The 21,628-nt window shown below is 47.5% G+C and overlaps 2 protein-coding genes across 2 annotated transcripts; both read right to left on the bottom strand.

The window, feature by feature from the left end:
- Positions 1-2,553: 2,553 nt before the first annotated feature.
- LAJ45_04964 (uncharacterized protein) lies at positions 2,554-6,675 on the bottom strand (the record flags this gene model as incomplete). Its single annotated transcript, XM_046114538.1, has 8 exons — positions 2,554-3,077; positions 3,133-3,298; positions 3,364-4,075; positions 4,127-4,287; positions 4,351-4,940; positions 5,004-5,215; positions 5,275-6,515; positions 6,592-6,675. 8 exons carry the CDS (start codon positions 6,673-6,675, stop codon positions 2,554-2,556), a joined length of 3,690 nt encoding a protein of 1,229 aa, XP_045972087.1.
- A 10,832-nt stretch (positions 6,676-17,507) lies between these two features.
- Positions 17,508-18,306, bottom strand: LAJ45_04962 (uncharacterized protein; the record flags this gene model as incomplete). Its single annotated transcript, XM_046114537.1, has 3 exons — positions 17,508-17,658; positions 17,721-18,017; positions 18,095-18,306. The coding sequence occupies 3 exons, from the start codon at positions 18,304-18,306 to the stop codon at positions 17,508-17,510; spliced, it is 660 nt and encodes a 219-aa protein (XP_045972086.1).
- Positions 18,307-21,628: the final 3,322 nt, after the last annotated feature.

The raw sequence follows: 21,628 nt of genomic DNA, 5'->3' as shown, positions 1-21,628 counted from the left end.
GCCAGTGGTCGCTTTTAAAGGCCGGGACCTCCCCGAGAGGACCCTCATATTAGGCGAGAGTTGATTGTTGGGAAATTCTCGGAAGTTTATAAAGACCTGATGGGGTAAGTAATAGGACAAGCACAAAGAGGGGTGCAACTCAAACCTAACACGGCTCAAATCAATGTGGATATCATAACCAGAGATCCTGCCCGGTCCTTCATGGGTAGAAGAAGGGAGACCGAGCTTTGGGATTCACTAATCACGAGTTATTAGTGGATGTCTAGGTAGGTTGATGTGTATGTATGTAGAGAAACCGGGCAACGAGTCCCTCTCTTATATAATTAGGCATTATATGCTGGGGGTAGTTTATCCAAGCCAACTGGGAGACTAGTCGTCCGTAACGGAAGGAAGCGCAGGTTCTCTGGGAACCACTTGGGTTAGTGTGGGAGTGAGTGTAAAAGACGTCCCTCTCACCTTCTCAAACGTACGGCCCTCAAGCATGTTGAATCTTTCCGCCCATTTTTACCTCGCCCGCTTCTGCACTTTGGGAGCGGGGCGAAAGTGGGAACTATCTGGTCAATTTCAGCGGCTAGGAGAATGCATATGTACTTGTCCTTTTATGGAGTCGGTTGATCCGTGGGCTCGTTATGCTTCTCTGTTGGCTTTGTTTATATATCTAGGTAGGTATTTAACTTGATGCTGAGAATCCAACTATACTCGAGGTTTATTACCCGTTGTCGGCGCTTGTGGAGAAGGCAAGGAAGTGGTGATGTAACATCGAGTGACAGTCTGTGATTCACATACACCTCACATGGTTATGAGGTACCCGTTAAGCTTGGAACTCCCTTGATAAATTCTTCTGCGGACGAAGCGAAAATACGAAATAAATATCTTCTGTTCTGGGGCGTGTGGCGGGGGGGCGGCGGTTAAAAACAAATTCGGCAGCAAAAACTGCAGCAATTTGGGGAATGATAGTACAGTGTTCCTTCCCCTCGTGCCCGACATGGGATTCGAACCCACACCGTCTCCTGCGACGGAAGCTAATGGAGGATGGAGTGAAGTTTTATCCCTTAGACTAATCCGAATAACGCATGCCAGTGCTGTCCGGATTTCTGTTATAACCCCATCTCACAGAAGGGGGCTCCACTTATCAATCTAATCTGGTATCTTTGGTGTAGGGCCAGGGCTACATGTAGTCTCGTAGTACTCATCCCCTACTAGCAGCAAGTAGCTCGCCACCGGTAGGGGCTGATTGGAAGAAATAGGGGGCTGCAAATCATCACGAGAGGAGAGTAAACCAAATAGGGGAAGGGTATTTTATGTGTATTCATCCTTCACTGATGGGGCAGGGGACTTGTGCGCGCGACTGGATTAGCAAAATTCTACATTTAAGTCAGAGCCGGGAATTTGACACCCAGAAATTAGCTTCAAATTATTCTCCTACTTGGCAGGTACTAATGCTAAGCATGCAATTAATGAATTAAACAAAAAAAAAAAGAAAAGGTACTAATGCTACATCTTAATAGTGCAAAATGTTAATCATAGATTATCACTCGAATAATCACCGCCTGGACTTGATCTCTCGGTAGTGTTAAGGAGTGTTGGGGTTTGTTTTTTGGGGATGGATCACTCAATATCATCCAATCCTCTCCGACAGCTCTATAAAGTAAATACCCTCGATTTAGGAGAAATATGAATGCAATGGGAGGGCGCAGGACAAAGTCTCGTTTGCACAATAAACTGGTAGTGTGACTTTCTTTCAGCTGTCACGGTAAAGGATTAATCTCTGCAATCTTTGGAAGGGAAAAGAAAGAGTTATTAATTAATGTTCTTCCTATACACTTAAATCGCGCGCGCAAGTGTCCACAAGTATTATGAGTAGCGAGTAGCCAGAGAAATTGTGCCTCAAAAACCCCTTCCCCCATATATCTCAGTCAATTCCCCTTGTATGCTACGTACTGCCTCCTCTAAAAAGACACAAAGAATTACAAGGAAACCCATGAGCTAACGAACAAACACCCCAGATTTCAAAAAAAGAAAAAGAAAAAAGAATCCAAAAGAGACAATCCTAGTTTTTCCCAAAGAAAATGTTACATCACTAACATACCCATACACTAAGCACAATGTATGAAGAAAAAGGCAACAAAATAGAATTTTCAAAAACCCGATCCAAAAACAAACCCCGGAACAGAGAAACAAAAAAATGACTACGCCCCTATACTGCTAAAGCACAAAAAACAAGGAGAAAAGAATCCCCCTTAAAAAAGGGGGGGGTATATGTATATGTACGAAAGTGAAGAATGTATGATAAAGAAGAGAGGATAAAAGGGAAGGAATGAGGGCGAGAAGTGAAGAGAAAAAGGGGTTACTAGAACTAGATAAGATAAGTATGTGTACAAAAAAATAAAAAACAACCCCAGCGACTCCCAAACCTTTTTGATGCCGATGAAAAGAAGAAAGCTAAAACAGATGAAAAAGAAAGGAAAACCCGTGCACGATGTTATCTTGATGTCGTCAATCCTTATGTGATGAGCCTCTGGGGTCCATTTAGTGTGGGAATGTTCCTGCGTGCTATGACTGCACTTCATCTTTCCCTTTATGGTCCTTCCCAACTGATTCCCCCTCATCCTCTTCGGCCAAGGGACCCCCTTTCCCCATTGGCGGTGTCGGCATCCCTACTGAACTACCTCTTGTCGAGCTTCCAGCTAAACTTGCGCCTCCCGCCCCGCCACCGCCAACTTTTTCTGTCGTAGTTGCAGAGGATACATCGCTCATCGGCCCACTTTGCCCTTCCTCGCGTATCGTTGAGCAATACGTTTTTAGCACGTGTTTTAACTGCGGACGTCGAATTGGCTTCGCGAGGAAATAGTTCATTCCCGCGTCCAGGCAATCCTTCACATTGCTCTCTTCGGCGAAAGCAGTGAGAGCCACAATTGGCGCTGAGTAGCCCATATCGCGGATGATCTTGGTAGATTCGATGCCGTCGAGATTGGGCATTTGGATGTCCATTAGTACCAGGTGAAAGCTCCTGCCTTGATTCAAAGCCTCTTTGATCCGATCGACTGCTTCCCGACCATCCTTGGCAATAGTGACATCTGCGAATCATGGGTTAGCACTCGTCCCAATGAGCTTAGTAAATTGGGCACAAACCATAAATCTCTTCAAGTTTGAGCATTTTCAACACGACCTCCTGGTTCACCTTATTGTCTTCCGCAACCAGTACACGTATCATCCCTCCATCGTCTTCTTCAGCTGCTGCTCTCGACGCCATCTCCTTAATTTCCTGGCTCGGTGTTTCTGCGCCCGTCGGGGCATACTGGGCGCGAAGAATGGCTGACTTAATCCCACCAACCTAGGCTTGTTGTTCTTGCCAAAGCTCACACTGCTCTTTCCAGATTTTTGAGAGCCTGTCTCCTGGATCTGCTGGCTTTGCTCTCCTTTTTCGGTGGATCCATTAGAGCCGCTATGATTATGTGCTGTGCCAATGATGCTGTTTGTCCGGCTCAAGTTTGCCCGGTCCTTTTCACTCAAAAGACTTGGTGTGACCTCTTTGACGTACTTAAGGGGGATTCGCATCGTGAACGTTGTCCCAGCCTTCTCCAAACTCTTCAACTCGATTGATCCATGCATCAATTTCGCAAGCTGAAGACAGATACTTAGACCCAGTCCTGTCCCACCATGTTTCTTGCTTAGCCTCAAATCACCCTGGACGAATGGCTCAAACACCTTCTGTTGTAGATGTTCAGGGATTCCAGGACCTGTATCTTCGACTTGGAACTCGAACATGTAGGTTTTAGCACCCGGTGGTGGGGAAGTTGGGCGGGATGGGTGGTTGATTTGTTCTTGAAGCTTTTCAGTGAGTATTGCACGATGTTCCGCAGCAGATGAAATGCCCTGTGAAGAAGTATCTTGGGTGCTGATATTAATGATAGGCGTAGGGGGCGAGGTGGCAACTGATCCGAGACGCTGCATCCCGCGGTGATTATTTTTGGAGCCATTTCGGGAAGAACCGCGACGAAGAGGAACGTCAAGTATGGGGACCGGAATAATCTCTTGGAGGAGGTTCATCCTGATTTGTATCGCGCCATTTTCACTAATCCTCGTTAGAGCTACATAAAGGAAGATTGGATGGGTATAAACTCACGGTGTAAACTTGAGACTGTTGCTAACAAGATTAATTAAGACCTGTAATATACGGTTTGAATCGCCCCAAAACACCATTTCCTTGACCCTTTTCTCAGGACTGATACTGATGCCCAAGTCAATCCCAGATTCCTTTGCTTGGTTCTCGAAGATTGCTATAATCTGAGCGGTGATGTCTGTCATCTTAAACTCTTTCTCGTCTAGACTAATCGCCATATGACCGACCTGATTCCGGGAGAACGTCAACAAGTCTGTTAGAAGATGCAAGAGCAACTCTCCAGACTTGTACACGATCCCCAAAGACCGCTTGATTTTCGGGATCTCCTCTTCCTGCATACAGACCGCACACATTCCCAGAATTCCATTTAGCGGTGTTCGGAGTTCATGTGTAATGTTGGCTACAAATAGAGACTTCGCCTGATTAGCAGCTTCCGCAACCTTCTTTTGCTCCTCCAACTCTTTTGTTCTCTCAATCACACGTTCTTCAAGATTCTCGTACTGTCGTACGAGCTCTTCCGACATTTCATTGAATGTGCGGGTCAGATCCGTCAACTCATCATGAATGATGTGGCGTCGTTCACGGACTTTCCCGGGAATCCTGAAGGCACGTCGTCGTATTTCCTCGCTACCGTCGCCGCTGCCGGTGTCGCCGCTCTGAGAGCTGTCTCGGCGGATGGCTCGTTGGCGTAGGTATTCACCCATTCCATAAAAGCGGTTACGGCCACGTTCTTCATCATCTTGAACAGCAGCATCATGATCTACAGCGGTTTGAGATGATTGGCTTCCAGTGGGGGTATAGGAGGGAGGACGCATACCTATGTTAATAGCACGTTTGTAAGCGTCAGGCAACCAACATAGACAAGTAGGGGGATTCTTACTTTTTTCGGTGGCTCTCTTTAGTCGAGTGATTGGCTTGACTGCGAAATGGGCAATTGGGCACACTAGGATAATCACAACAGCAAATGTGCCAAAAACTGTGGCAATCAAAATATTTCGCAATTTGTTTATGGGTTGAAAGGCTTCACTCTTGTCCTGTTCTATCAGCAGAGCCCAGTCCGTAAGGTTCTTGACCACGTCAATGATAGCATAACTAAATATGGAAGTTAGTAAGTCATACGAGATCACTCGATGGGGGTGATCACAACATACCCAACACTAACATGCCTCCCTTCTGAATTATGTGTATCCAGATCACTTGAACCACCATCACCATCATCTCCTGCACCATTTATCCCACCAACACCGTGTTCAAACACCCTCCGTACAGCAGTATACTGCTTCAGTTGTCTCACCTGACCCACCAAGGATTTATCTCTTCCTGGCGGAAGCAGATACCGGAACTCGTAATCTCCAACGGCGCTATCATCCCTTTTCTCCAGTCCCAAACTTCTTCCAACAAGTCCAGCCATTGCAGCCACGGCGCTGTGAGACCTCTTCATCATGCTCCTAGACCCTCCTCTTGCCTCTTCTCCCGCAGATTGCTCCACCCTGTTCGCAAGCAACGGATCCTCCCATATATTCGAAGCCGTTGCCGGTCCAACCAGAACTGTCTGTCCTGTTCCGCCAAGACCACGAGTGTCCGTGATGATATCGAGGACTACCTTCGCATTAACCACTACCGTGATGAACCCCAGCAGCGTCGATGCACTAGTGTTGTTAATGATCGGAATCGTAAACGACAGCATAAAAAACGACTCATTAACCATCATAGGCCCCAGTACCAGGCCCTTCCTGTCGTAAATATACTTTGGCGTAAAGTAGTTCGCCGGAGTTGTTATTGAACGCCTGTCCGCGAACGGATACAACGCATTGGGATATCCATCATGATACGGTAGACCATGAGTAGCATTATACTGCACATCAGCCAGCTGCTCCGCAGACATATTCATCAACATGGGACCGCCTCCAGCGTTATCCTCCGTAGGCGGCAGTATAACCCCCGCCGCATTATCACCAGTCGCGTTCAACAATCCAATCCTACTTCCCAGACCAAACCCATAGTTGAGCCTTGTCCCGTTATTGGTTATTCCAGTATAATTTCCTCCACCCACAACCGTGCCATCGTCGGTTATCGTGCCATTTGAAACACCAGGTATTCCGTTTCCAAGATTCTCGTCGAATACCACCACCTGTAGTACCTCGCCGAACCCGCCAGTGGATGCAGATGCACTGTTCTGGAGGTCCTCGAGGGTACGGGACCAGTTCTCATAAGTGTTATTTCCTTGCTGGTATCGTCTTAGGGCACTCTGGAGAATCGCGCGGGTGCTGATGGCGTACACGGTGTTGTGCAAGAGTGTGAGACTCTGAGCGACCTGTATTGCCTTCAAGCTGGCTGTAAGCGAGAACCGCGATGAGCGGACATCAAGCACAAGTCTGTAGTTGTGAACCCACTTTTAACAGTAACTCCTATCAGTAATAGCAAAAGGGAGAGGAATGTAAGGAATGAAAACATGGGGCTGGACTGACAGTGACAATAGCCAAAACACCCACTGCGACGAGCGCTGTTACGGCCACGAGCATAGAAAGCTGCTCTCGAATTCTGATTCTCATGGCTGCGGCGAGGTGGGTGATCCCCTAACCCTCCACCTCTCCTCTCGGCTGAGCTGGTTTGGGCTGGGGGTCCAGCGAGAGAGTAATTGTCTTGAGCGAGGCAGGCAGATTGGTATCCGGCCTTCCTTTTTTATTTTTATTTTTATTTTCCTTTCTTCGTTGTGGGGGGAGTTTTGCAACTCGGGGTAAGGTTGATTAAGGATCTAGATGGATGCTGGAAAATAAATAACCCGGTTGTTAGTTATTTTATGAAGACAAAGAGCTCGGGATGGTGATGATGAGAATAGTTGTTCACGGTCCGTGCTGTGATGATGAACGATGATGGAAGATGGATGAAGTTGGGTGAGTAGAAGTGAGTGAGTGACTAGCTGTGAACGGTCTGGATATGGATATGACAGAAAAAGTGCCGAGTAAGGAATAAGGAATAAAGGCAGGAAGACAGATGATCCCTCCTAGTGGATTGAACAAGAAGAGGATGAAGAAAGTGTAGGTACAAAATATTAGGCCCCTAACCTCTAGAGATAGATAATAGTAGGGTAGATACGAGTGAGCGAACCAGAAACCCGGCCCGACCTCCTATCCACTAACCGGGTCCAGCCTACAAAAAAAATAGGATACAAGAGCAATCGAGAAAAAACAAATCGGACCCAAAGCTAAGGGTAGATCAAGACTCGCCGGTACAGTGTAGTGTTGGGTCAAAAGATCAAACTAGCGGGGGTATGTATTTGTGGGTTTTGCGTGAGGGTCTCTTTTCGTTCGTTCAGGCAATGGATAGACAGACGACAGACAGTCAACCATCCCCCACCACCCCTAGTAGCAACTAAAAAGGAAGAAAAGAAAAGAATAACGGACGGGAAAGATAACCGTCGACCTACCCAGCTTGATTTTTTTCGCCTGCCAGCACAGTAAGTGGAGGGAAGGCGAAATAATGACCCGTCACTAGTTGAACTACTGAGAAGCCCACAAACAAACCCCCCCAAGCAGGGAAGATAGAGTAAAAAAAACCGTTCGAGATGTGTGGCTAAGTCGTTGAATGAACGAATGAACGAATAAACAAATGGTCCGGACGGCAGGTGTTACTTTCTGCGGCTGAAACGAACCGAAAGGCAGGAATTCAAAAACAGGAAAAACAAGCAGGCAGGCAAGCAGATAGTAGGCAGGTAAGCAGGCAGGAATAGAGAGATGCACCTCAAATCCGATTGTGAAGTTTGAATGGGCACCGGTAGATGCTTAATTGCAGAGTGAATACGTATATACCCGTATTGTAGTATAGCAGATCAAAGATCAAGGTAGAGAGAAACAGAGACCGACGACGATGATGATGATGATGGGGATGATGATGAAAAAGAATTGGTCGGACAAAAAAAGAACACCCTTCCTTCTCTCTCTTTCAACCTCTACCCATATTACAGGCCCAGAGCACTCCCACCATAATCCAATTCTTGCATCCTCACAACCAATTCCCATGTGCCTTCCCCATTACCGCTAGTGTGCATGTGTAGATTTCCCCACCACCCATGTCCTGCAGCAAACTGGCAGGGGACCCCACACACTACTAAGGCTCGCTTAGGCTTGGTCTGGGCGACGAGCGAACGAATCCGGCTGATAGCGACAGGGTGTTGTTTATTTTCAGATCGAGGGCAGCTGCGATGGATGAACGTGATGGCAGCAGCCACCCACTGCCACTGCCAATCGAGACCCCCAATCACTCTCGAGAAGAGCACAACCCAGAGCCTTTCAAGGGACTCTATTTGTTAATGTTAACAATAGAGTACAGAGACAACACTTCTAAATTCTGAACGCGGAACCTGGATGCATTTGCATAAACTACAGCATAAGCACAAGCACATGTAGGTTCACTATTGTATCAGACGGAATACCTATCCCAGATACAGAGGAAATCACTCTTAGACATACGTCCCAATCCACTCTATTGTTAAAGTACCCAATACATCCACCCCCAGAAACAGGACAAATCAGAGCGGGATTCCAGGGCTTTCCATCTGCTCTTCTCTCCACACACCGTGCCATGATTAAACTTCGATCCGCAACCTTCACGAAACCAGGATCATCGTTGCACGCGTCCAGCGCGCGAACTCAAGTGACAGGAACACATCGATATCCGTGCACCACCCCTACCATTACTTCGCTGGCTGCTAGATCCACCGCGCAGTGTCCATCGTATCGTGGTTGTCGTTACAGAGCTAGGCGACTCCAACATCGGGCGAAAGTCGCTCCCACTACATAGAGGTAGAATACCTACTTTACATAACTCTGCCATCACGGCATAGGCATATATGTACCCTCCCGTTGAGGGTTCCGCCGGTTGATTTATTTTATTTTATTTATTTATTTTTATGTTACGTCTCTTCCCTTGCACGAGATCGAAAGTGGAAAATGGATGCTATTTGAGATTAGGACTTTCCCTGCAACCCCAAAAGGAAAGCAATGCCTCGAATGGAAGTGAAGGGACGAAAAAAAGTCCTCGGTGGTGCTGCTGCATCCTGCTGCTGCAGTGTCGAACAAAGACAATTACTACTCCAAGGCGGACACGGAAGCAAGCACTGGCTGCAATGCAGAAGAAACCAACCTCCCTCCTCTCTTGATAAAAATACATAATAAATGAAAAAGATCTCATCTCGCTCACGGCCGAGAAAGAAAGGGCCGGGTGTTGAAACAAACCCTACCAAAACAGCGGGAATGTGATAATAAAATAAAAATAAAAAAAACGAGAAACACTCTCCTAGCTTCATCCTTAAACTAGTGTTCATAATCTCCTCCGGAGGTATCATCCGCGATCGGGATGGGTAGAGTCGGTAAAGTGCAAGGTACTTGGATGTGTCATCCACGTATGACAGTACCGGCGCTGATAAAGTAATACTCAGGAGACACAAGGAAAATATCTACAAGGAATGTCTTCATGTTCTGTCTCTTAAACCGGATTATTTAATCCACCGCAACAGACTGTTCGTCGAGATTCAAAGCTACAAAACAGGCCCCCCGTCCCAAATCTTGCAGTAAGCAGGCAGGCAGGCATGACGGGGGAAATCCATGGTTTTCAAACCTCGAGCGGGCCGGGCGGAAAAAGAACAATTCTAGAAAACAAGCGCGGGGGGACAAAATCACTCCATCACGCTCTGTGTCACCCTGTATGTGTTTTCCAAGTGGCGAGAAAAAAAAGACATAAACCATGTGTCCATTAAAGTGCCTACGCTGTTTCTAAGCGGGCAGGCTGTGAAAAAAAATCCGATCAGCAATGTCAGGCAGGTCAAAAGATTGGAATTGAAAAAAGACCCGACCCGGACCTTCGGGAAATTCTCGGGGGTGGGCGGGGAGCGCCGTTGCATGGTGATGACTGACCTTCATGACATTTGACTGAGATGAGGTTCGATACTTGGATTAAGTGGAGTAAACGAACTACAACCTAGCTAGTCAGCTCTCGCTCAGTTGAGCGAAACCGTGAGCGATCGTTCATATGCGGTTGCGTGCGCTTGAAACGATCCCACTATTTAACCCCGCAACCAAAATAACCTGGCTTCGTAAGATGCAAATGGAAGAAAAGAAAGAGGCACTATTAAGCTTCCGAAAACTCTATATCCCAAACATTCATATCGGGTTTTTCGTTTGCTTTAATCTATTCTGTTTGTTTGGGTGCGGTATACTTTAATTGCCTGAGAGGAGAGACGTTTCCAGGATCCACCTCCACCTCACACGACGGCGGAATGGGAAGGATTTGCGGAAAATCTACCAAGCGTAGTAAGTTATTTACTCCATCCTACTGGAAGACACACCTGTGTTGCTTAACAAACAGTAACAACCAATGACCATCCCGGCGGTGGGAGTTGAGGTTGTGGAAGCGGTTCGCTGCTGGTACTGCTGGTCGCCAGCTAGCTTGATTACTATTTTAGAAGAAGCAGCGCAGATGTAGCAGCAGCAGGCTGTTTGCTACCCTAGATACGTCTCAACCTACCTATGATCTTCCCAAGATTCGAATTCCGTTGCAGAATAGCCGTTATTTGCGTTCGTCCGCAGTGGAGAATGCCGTTTCCCTATCCTAATTAATTTGAATTCGATCCGACACCCCACGGACCGCCTGCATCAGTAATCACTCGAACTAAATAAATACCCTACTTTAGAGGGTATTCTAGAGTAGGTTGCTGGTGGGGAATATTTTTTCTAGGATCTGCTTACGAAGCTTATTCTCTTCTTTGGAAGTGAGCGAGATACGGCCAATATCTGCAAAGAGCTACATATCTATTCCCTCGTCTAGCTCTGCTCCGGCTCTCCTTGACTCCGGGTCCGCGTTATTTGGTTTGGAGGGTGTTGGTGCGCAAGCTCTACACGTGGTGGTGGTTGTGTATGGCTAGATGAATATGGTTCGATGCCAGCTGTTTTTGACACATGTCCTCCACCATCTCCGCCGTTTCTTGGGCAATGTCCGGCGGTTGCGGTCCTCCACGCCCTCCGCAGCAGCCCAGGCTTGGTGTCTGCTCCTTTCCGCAGCAGCCCAGGCTTGGTGTCTGCTCCTTTCCGCAGCAGTGCCACGAAAGACACATGCACCTCAGCACCCTTGGGGGCATCCTGAACGAGAGGGCGCGCATATCAAAGAGAACCCGACCCCCCGGCACACCGCTAACTGTAGGTTGTGGGGTAGGCAGAGTAGATGGTTGGAGCTTACATAGGCCGGCGCGGTGCCACTACCTACCTACCCTCTCTACGAGCCTACCTCTTACACCCATATCTGCTGGGTGTTGCTTGTAGTCATAGAATGCGTGTAGGTTGAAATAAGAAAATAAGACCTGCCGCCTTTCCCGGGCAATGTGATTAGAGGAAATGATGGTAATGTTCATTACGCGGCCTGGCTTTGGGATGGCATTCATTGATACATGTATGGTGCCGTATATACCTCTGGGGCGATTTGTGAGAGCTTTTGGGGTGCCCGGGATGCGTCGGCCTTGAGCTTATTGCCGAGATGAGTGATACCCGGTTTTGGAGGATTCCGTATCTATTGGGAGATGCTGGCGGTGCTGGTAGCTGTATGGCCTGATATGATAGGGGAACGGATTGCGACGAAGGGATTTTCTTTTCTTGCCTCCCATACGGTACGATATCTCCGTGGTACAAAAACAAAGATAACCACATAATCAATCTTCGGCGTTTAAGTTTTTTGTCTTGGTCGGAAGAACCGGCGGGTACAATTCCAGTTTCCAGTTCCAGGACTGGCCTGGCATGGATGGATGGAAGTCGTTCCTCGGGCTGCTGGTTCTCAACCGATCGATCAATGATGGTCCCGTTTATCTAGTAAACACCTAAAGGCCAATGATACTCAAACGAATATGATTGTTGAAACAAGCCCTATTTGCAAGTAAGCTAGGCGTAGCCGGTCCGGTCTCATGTCTGGCCCAGTCTGGTCAGATCCAATAGTTACTTTTAGGCACTCGACCTCGTAGTCACAACTCATCTCCCGAGATAAGACACGAATCAGTCAGTCCGCACGGAAGAGAAAAAAGAAAGAAAGACATTCCCGTCAGTCTGGTCTGGCTGGCTGACTGGCGGGCGGGCGGGCGGGAGCGAGTGATGTAACCCGGGACAAGTATCAACTGTGATATATCAAGAGCCGTAAGATCTCGAGAACGAACGCTTCACGCCAAGAGGATGTGGGATCGCCATGACGGTTCGTCTCGTCATCAGGGCACGCCTTTTCGTGGCCGGGTGAAATGGTCGGAGGGAGAGTTAGTCATGAGAGATCACTCGAGCATGAACATAACCCTGACCCTGAGTTGTGAGTCGGGATGCTTTGATTGGGGGCGTCATGGCTGGGATTGGATTGGAGATGGGAGTTGGTGGTCTTTGATTGCAGGCGGAGGAGTCTCGTTAGTGGAGAGATGAGGTTGAGGAGATAGATGCGTATGGTGGTCAGCTGGGTGAGGCTTACTGACGGGTGGAAGTTATTGCATAATTAAAGTTTTTTCTTTTCTTTTTTGGAGACGGAACGGCCCGCTGACGGGGGGAATTTTGCTACGTGTATGCAAAGAGCTTAAGACTGGTTTTCCACAATAGGCGCTGGGACGCGTAGCTGGGAAGCTTCTACAGATGGAGGAGGTGTCTACGTTATAATTACATGCAGGTGCCCCGGCTGCGATCTAATCTACAGTCGCAACTTGATATGCTGGATCTCAATACGCCGGATCCCTTGCTATCCCGTACGAAATCCTCTGGGGTTTTGGTTTTTTTTACTGCAAAATTAATTTGCTATCCCGGATTTTTTGCTATCCCGTATGAAATCCTTCGAATATTGGCAATCCGGCATATCGAGTTGCGACTGTACATACCACTACAGGAGCCCGCGGGTTTCATTTCGGGTCTTTACCCGAGCGCTGGAAAGTTGCCTGGTCTTATGGCGGAAATCATGGCCGCCGATAGGTCTATGTTACAAGCGCTATCTTAGATGGAAGGGTCCGGATCTGCTGTTGGCCTCAGAAGCATTGGTTGCGTGGGTGTGATGGATGGGGGAGCTCGCAGGGCCGCGGGTTTTTGTGATGGTACGGCACCTCTCCGCCTTTGCCGGACGGTTGATCTTCTCCGGATCCCCGCGGGTCCAGTGTCCTTATAGCTAACCCACAGGCATAAAATTTGAAGATAACGACAACCCGAAAGTTACAGCTGGTAGGCTCACTGAGTGCCGTATAGCTATCACAGACAATTTCTGGCGCCTCCTCAACAATTTCTGAATTGTGCACGCCAGCTGGCAGGCCGCAGCACCTGTCGCCAAAACCTGTCAGCCCTTTAAGGGACATACACCGGGCATTAAAAGCTAAGTGGCCGGGTGGATTAACTATCTATATGAATTGCCGCGGGTCTGTCTGTCAATACCGGGTCGACCCCTCTTCAATTTTACGTTCTTCCTGTTGACGGAGAGCAGTAAGGGCCTCTCGAGATCTATGGAGGCGGTCAGGCTAAACCTCCCCTGGCGGTCAAGGGCTCAGACAGAGAGATGATTTATTCGCACCATGATTTGGTTTCAGATATTTACCAATATCAATAAATTGCTTTTTCAAGGATTATGAGCTCAAACTAAGGTTATTGATGTGGTTTTGGCAGCGGTCAACAGGTCAGGAGCACCTACGAACCGTAAATGTACGTATCTACACCTTCAAAAAGTAAAAAGAGAGAAAAATCAGAAGAGTCCATATGTGGTTCTTGTGATACCTACAGATCGACCTACAGATTTACTGTTTTAGAATTTCGACTTTTTTATTTGTGTGTTGAGATAACTTTAGCACGAGAGTCAAGTTTGGAGAGGAAATAGGGTAGGTTTAGTACGATTGGCACCATAGGGCTTGTCATAAAACCGTTGCCCAGGACGGAGAGCTAGGCAGGTGCGCTCAGTACGCAGTTATACTAGGCAAAGAGTCCCAGCCTCGTATATACGGTATTGAGCCCCCTCCCAATCTTTTGGGTGCGTGTATATAGTTGGGTGACAAAAGTTCTCGTGATTTTGTATAAGGATGGGTCATGAAACGACTATAACTCCACGACCACAAAAGATATAAAGAAGATATTAATATGATCAGAGAGCTGAAGATTGATAGAACATATCTCCTAAGTATGAATCCCGATTGCCGACTTTGAGGATTAGCCTTGTAGGTAATTCCTGCTGGTTACTACGCCAAAATCACGAGAACTTTTGTCACCCCACAATACATAATACGCAGTAGTAGTCCTTCTCTTTTACCTGGGAAGGGGAGATTCGTGGTCTAAAGTTTCTACAGCTATGCTATGATATATATTGTAGAGGTCATAACGATAGGTAAAAGCGAAGGAGGGGATTTGGTACGTAGAGTTAGCTAGAGAATGGCAGAAACGGGGAGAACTCTTGCTAGCTAGAGAGATATCAAACATTTACACTGCTCGTCTTGGCTGAATACCCGCTAATTGGTTAATAGTTGCATTATGATCATTTCCTGTTTTTTTTTTTTTTTTTTAACTGGTTTGTTAATTTTCTGTTTTTTCGACCACTTCCTCTTTTTTATCTTGGGGTTCGTTAGTTGCTGCTTCTATGTCCTTTTCTTTTACCTCTTGCTTGTCTTCGTCCTTTACTACGGCTGCGTCTTCCTTCTTTACCTCTTCCTTCTCTGCCCGTTCCTCTTCCACCCCCGCCTTCTCCTCCTTCCCCTCCTCCACCTCCACCTCCTCCACATCCTCAAAATTCAAACTCCGAAACAACCTCCCCCTCACCCGCTCCACACACACCTCCTTCCCCACCCTCTCCCACCCATGCTCAGTCCCCACCTCGGGCCGCTTATGCGGCGCCAGCACCACCAGCCACCGGCACTCGCAGCTCAGCGTGTACAGCAGCCCCCACACCTCGCTCACCGGACACAGATGCAGCGCAAACGAGCACACGACAACATCGTTCTTGCTGCTGCTCCGCCCGGGCGACACCGCCAGCCCGCCGGTCTGGATGTCGCGGAATGACTGTGTCCCGCAGGGCCGCCCGCCGGTGCGCGTCGTGTAGAGCGAGGCCGTGAACGGGTCGTGTGCGGAGGTGAGGAGGCGGTAGGAGGGGCGCCGCAGGGAGAACCAGTGCGCGGCGGTGAGGGTGGCTTCGCCGGAGCCTGCCGCGAGGTCGAGGAGGCGGTAGTACGGCTTGGGGGGGTCGACTGTGGGTGGTGGGTGGTTGTGTTAGTGCTGGAAGGGCGGGTGGAGCGGGGTGGGGTAGGGGGCGGGAGGGGCAGGAGGGGAGGAGGGGAAGGCTTGCCTGGGACTATTGATTCGAGGATTTGGCGGAGGGCTTTTTGGACGCCGGGTTCGTGGGGGTTTTTGTAGGTGTTTGCGACGAGGGTGTAGTAGTTGTCGACGCCGTGGGTGGTGTATGCGTCGCGGAAGGAGACGGACATCTTTGGGTGGCGGAGGAGGCGTGCCGAGGTGTGTGCAGATGTTTGAGGTCTTGTGTAGATCGGAGGTTTGAGGTTGAAGGCTTGAGATCGGAGGTTTGAGGTTGAAGGCTTGAGATCAGAGGTTTGAGGTTCTGCAAGGCTTGGTGGTTTGCGGCTGCAGGTCTAGGCAAGCAATGATCGATCGGCCGTTTCCGCTGCAGGCGAGGGCCGAGATCTGTGCTACTCTGCTTGGCGTAGATCGTGGAACCAACTAGTGGGAAGGGTTTCAGGCGATCATGGAATCTCACTCGCGCGAACGGAGCGTGGGGGTTTAGACAGTCGCAGCTAGTCGCATTTGGGTACAGCTCCGGAAGTGCAGCACACTTTTACGACTTACACTTGTAACTACATGTACGTGTACTAGACGGGATCTAGAAAATGGCTTCATATAACAGCATAGATTCGGGGTAGATTTGGTCGCCTATTAGCCAACCTAAGTACACAAAGTCGTGAAAAACTAACACCAATACGGCCGTGTCAAAAATACTAAACCCTTTGCTAAAACTAAACCTATCTCTTCATCATCAGCCTTCACACTCGATCTCTCGGCTGGTGTAAACCTACCTGACGCTCTCATCATCAGTTTTAGTTATTACTCTGGACTATCTTCCCATGCTTCTTTGCTCGCTCAAGCTTTCACAGCTGCGGTACGTAGGCAGTAGGGCCGCCAAGTTGAGCCAAGTACGACCCCGAATGGGTAATGGAGATAAGATAAATAGTGGACATTTTAAGTGTCACAAAAGCCACAGGTACACATGGGGTTGTGTGATGATGGATTAGTGGAAGCTATCCCGTGGATGTTCTGAAGGTGTTCAAACCTGAATGAAGTTTTGAAGATAAACAAATTCTGTAAAATAAGATCACGCCACCTCCCCACCCCACCCCCCCCCCCCCCCCAACACTCGACAGTGGAGAAAGAATAAGGCCATGTGACCTATAACTCCAGTTGCTAATAGTGAAATGCCAATTTTTTTGGAATTTTTAGAAGATGTTGTGTCGTTTTGGCCATCTGAACTCAAGTATGTATGAGAATTGTAAGCAAACTGCCAGATGAGTATGCCAGATAAGTGGATCTGTAGACACCCCGTGGGGGAACCTCAGACCACATTCGAAAGAATATCCACCGGATGGCTTCCGGCTTAGAGAACAGAATTGCCCTAAGACAAAAGTACAGATAGTTAATTGGAACCACATCTAAACTGCACAACATCGAAACGTTAACAATTAACAGCAACCACCGGCCAGCCGTAATGACTTGCCACGAATTAATAATAATCGGTTGCGTAGTTCTTCAGAATCAAGATTTGGCTGTGCGGACGGTTTTTACTATAAAATTTAATAGAAGAGCAACGGACTTCCGTAGCATGGTATTTAGTGATCATGAAAAATGACTCGGAGGGGCAGTGTAATATGTAGGAATCGTGCAAGGCCTTATTGGTGGGGGGACTTGACTCCTTTCATTTATAACCTTTACTAACTTTTTACCGCCCAAAACGGGTACGTGCTTAACTTCTAAATAAATCTTTTGGTGGATTACTTACACAAGTACATGTAGGAATCCGCAAGTGCCAGCGCCTGGTCAATGCGCATGCCGTCCGGCCCCGTTCTCACGCAATCCATATTCGCTCGATCTTAAATTTAGCGTACACCTCTAATCACGCAACACCCGTGCACTCAGCACGGGCTCTCATTAGGTCCAAGCTATAGCCACCACTCTTTGCAAATTATAGCACATAGCCATCTTGATTATATTCATAAGGAAATTAGAGGTCGTAGTTCAGTATATACAGCAAAAAAAAAAAAAAAAAAGGACACCAAAACACCATCACCAAAAAAAAATAAACCAAAAAAGAACGGCCACCCATATCATTATCAAAAACCACACCACCATGATCACCACCGAGCTCCCCCATCCAACTCCAAAGAATCATTATCCGACCCATTTCCATCCTCCACATCCTGCCCCTTCTTCTTCTCCATCCCCGGCGGCCTCTTCGCCAACAAAGACACCACCGCCAACACAATGAGCGCCCCATAACATGCACTATATAATCACAAATTAGCCCTCCTTCTCCTCTACCTATCCAGATGGAATGAAAAACTCACAGCAACATCACAGAGATCCCAAACGTCGCCTTGGCCTCGTGGCAGTAATTCTTGTTACTCTGATAGTACACCACATCGCAGCTCTTCCTCAGATACCACGGACTCGGCGACGGGTGCTTCGCATCTGTGTAATCGCTCCCCGACTGCGAATGCACTGAGAACCCCCATGCCCCCATCAATGCGGCCTTTAGCACCACCGCTACTACCGGGACATAGAACTCTAGGATATATAATGCACCCTGCACCACAAATAGAAGGAACGATGCGACCGAGAGCGAGAGGTTGTATTTCGTTAATCTGGATATATTCGATTATGTTTGTCAATATATGTTCGACCGAGGGAGTAGGGTCGAGGGGGGTGTAGGGATAGTTACGTGGTGGTCCAGACGTAGGGTGTTGATGCCCCAGTGGAGATAGCAGGGCTAGAGTTGAAGCCATTGAGGGCCCCGTCGAGCCGGAGCTTTGTGGTGAAGGTGTCGGGGTTTGCGTAGCCAATGAGGCCGAGGAGGGCCGTGAGGAGGAGGAATTCGAAAACGAACAGGGACCGGAGAAGCCAAACGTGTTTCCACCTATTTATATACGCCATTCTTTTGATAAAACCAAAGAAAGAAAAAAAAAAAAAAGTTGTTTAAAAAGAACCAAAAAAAAAAAATCGAAAGAAAAAATCGAAAATTTGTACTTGAAGCTCAACAAGACAAAACGGTTATCTAGACGGACGGAACCCGCACGTTGTTTATAAGTGATCTGGCCCAGCCAGCGCAGCCAGCACAACAAAAAACCCGAAGGTTTGGATCTTCCGATACCATGCCATAGGAAGCAAAAAATCGTCCCACTATTATAATAATCGTCAGACTAACTTATTATTTTTCTCTCCCGCGCCGCAGTGCAGCTGTGATTGGTTCAGGCAATGATATGAATGCGGCTGTACACATATACATATGGTATACCATACATTATAATAGGCGCCCAGCTAGGCCAGCTCGCAGATCCTTGTGCCTGTCTGCGCGGGGGAAGGAGGGAATGGTAGTTAACCGATATTGGGTGTTGCCCTGGGTGGGTGGTTCGTGCCATGTCGCTTAGCTTAGCTAGGAGACGAAACTTGAGCGCTGACTGTCATGAGGCATCATGCCATTGTAGAAATTGGGATAATTGATGGGAGGTGGGGATTGGGGAGGGTGGGGATATATATCGGGGGGAGATAGGGGTAGATATATGTAGACGTGGAGAAGCCTGAGCTTATAATTATTGTTGGATTGTGGGGTGGTTTTGGGGGGGTGGCGTGACACGTCTTGTCAAGTGTTATGAAAATGCAGAAGATGGATTTTTTGGGGAGATTTTCGTTAACGGAATGGTTAATGCCTGGTAGGAAGGTTTCGCAACGGTAAACTTGTCGGTGATTTTTAACTCCTGCTCTATTAAGGGCAAAGGACTGCCGGTTACTACATGTAGTGTATGTATATAGCTCGCAATCGAAAACTCGCATCGCTGGCGCGATACTAGATCAGTAGATTTCTCTTCGCTCGCAAGGAGAAGCTATGCAGCCTTATAATATTCGGAATATTGATATGTTAGGGTTGTTGGTACACATGAGTCCATGTAGCTGCCAATGAGAGTAATATAAAAAGTAGCTCTTGCTATAACCTTTCACTGCGCTCATGGCAATTAATGTGATGAGCTAAAGTTATCATTCGTGAGGACGGAGACCTTCTGCAAAAAACAGCGGCTAGAAGTTAAGCACGTACCCGTTTTGGGGGGGAAAGGTTAGTAAAGGTTATAGATGGAAGGAGTCAAGTACCACCAATGAGGCTATACTGCCAATTAAGGATTGTAGAAGCTGCGACGGAAAGTCTGGGAGAGTACGAGAGTGTTCGGGTTCTGTTTCCCTCTCCTAACAAGCTACCCACGGATATTTAGGGATGGTATAGATCAGCTCCGAGGAAAGCGGAAGATATGAATCGGACGTGGCTACGTATCTGGTGTTGCTTCGATGTAGGCCATTAATTTTTCGGTAAAAGACCACAATGCCACGGCCTTTTGTCAAATATATCTAGAATGCCATGCATGGCAACCAGTGTGTGCAATAAAACCTGAACCCTAACTCATCCTAACCAACTAACTCCAACTAATTTAACACTAGAGCCTACAGTGATAAAAATAACACTGTAGAGCCTATAGTCTTCCATATAGTACAAGTATTAAACTGTAGACCATAGCCACTACGGTCTGCAGTTTGGTGTAAACAATAAAAATAAGACCGTAGAGCTTACGGTGTTCTATAAGTGATGAAAACAACACCGTAGACTCTACGGTGAACCGTGTAACATCACTAGTCTGGGTTAACCAAAGTTATTAGTCATCAATCAATAAAACATAAAACAGCTTCAGATTTATTGATTTACATTAGTCAAGATTATTTGGAAACACTCCGTGATTTTTAGCTGGTTTATTGGGGATGCACCAACAACAGCCAATATGTCTTCCTCTTTGAGTACTGCCCCCAAATGTGGAGCGAAAAAATAGCAGAAAATTAGAGAAAGAACACCCCAAAGCTGAACTTCTTTTCCTCTTCTTTTTAGTTCACAGTTTTGGCCATAAAATCTAGGTCTTTGTTGACATTTATGGTTGCCATGGTATCCTCGATATATGTCATAAAAGTCCGTGGCATTGTAGTTTTTTGGCCCCAGCAATTACATGTATGGTTCAAAATATGGTAGAGGTTGGGGCCAGAGCCACCAAATAAGTCACTATAAGCAAATGCATCAGTTTGGGTGGCCTCGCACTACATGTAGTATAAGAAACGTCGCCTACCCGGGTGCTCAACACCACTCCATGCACCCGGTTTCGTCCCTTCCCGCATTACCTCACCACCAGTGTACCACTACTCTCATGCAATAACAAAAAACATATTGCGTAGTTGTCGCTCTAAATATAGACACCCTGTAGGGCTTTAGGCACTGCGGCTGTCGAAAGCGTAATAGTTATCACCGGAGATACATCTCAGTTCAAACCCGGCTCGGTCTTAGAGGGACCAAACTATGGACTATAGTTGTTATCATAGCATGGTCCATGAGGTAAGTGGCTTCGTGGGTTATTGCTGCTCCTCGTGTGTAATACTAGGCGAGTGATCGGAGTGTTAATAAGTGAATTATAACAGGGACAAAAGACTCATATACACGACTTCCTAAAGAACAATCGGTCTTCACATCATGAAGCTGCAGTGGCTTTTACTTTTTTTACATTGGCTTCTGCTGATTACATGTACCTACTATCAAATAGGAGGATGTACATGTGCGTTAAACAGAGTATATTACATTATGGTCTAGATATCTCACTCCTCCCCACCGCCCAGAAGCCTCCTCCAAAACAATCCAGCATGAGACAAGAAACCTATTGGCCTCGCTATTTATAATAACCGTTCCTCTCTCCAACACCCCCCGCATCCACAACCCTCCACCCTCAAGACAGTCCACGCTCCCAGCCGCATCAGTGGACGACCAGCAGCGGTGAATACATTCCGCACATTCGGTGGGGCTTAGTGCAGTGTGGCTACACCGTGATCACATCGTAGACAAAGAGCCACACCTTGCTTTTTCCACAGCACTGCACCGAGTATACTCAACACTAGCTGGCCACCACTGGTCGCGGCTTGGGGTGTGGGATGTGGTGGTGAGGGTAGGGGGTTACAGATGCGGGGACTGGGGGTAGGGATGACCGAGGGGATCATGGGCCTTTGGTGATGAAGTCGGGGGAAAGTAGATGGGAGCGAGGATTGAAGTGGATGGGCGGTAGGTGGTGAGAGTACTCTGGAAGGTTTTTTCTCTCTTTTTTTCTTTTTTCTTTTTTCATTTCCTTTGGAAGACTTCGAGCTTGAGGGAGCTCGAGTGCCGTTCCACAGTTTTTTTTTTCAA

Source organism: Morchella importuna, assembly GCF_003444635.1.
Source record: "Morchella importuna strain M04M26 chromosome Unknown Morimp01GS013, whole genome shotgun sequence".
Lineage (NCBI taxonomy): Eukaryota > Fungi > Ascomycota > Pezizomycetes > Pezizales > Morchellaceae > Morchella > Morchella importuna.
The sequence above is the reverse complement of the archived record's forward strand: the minus strand, read 5'-3'. Positions and strand labels throughout refer to the sequence as shown.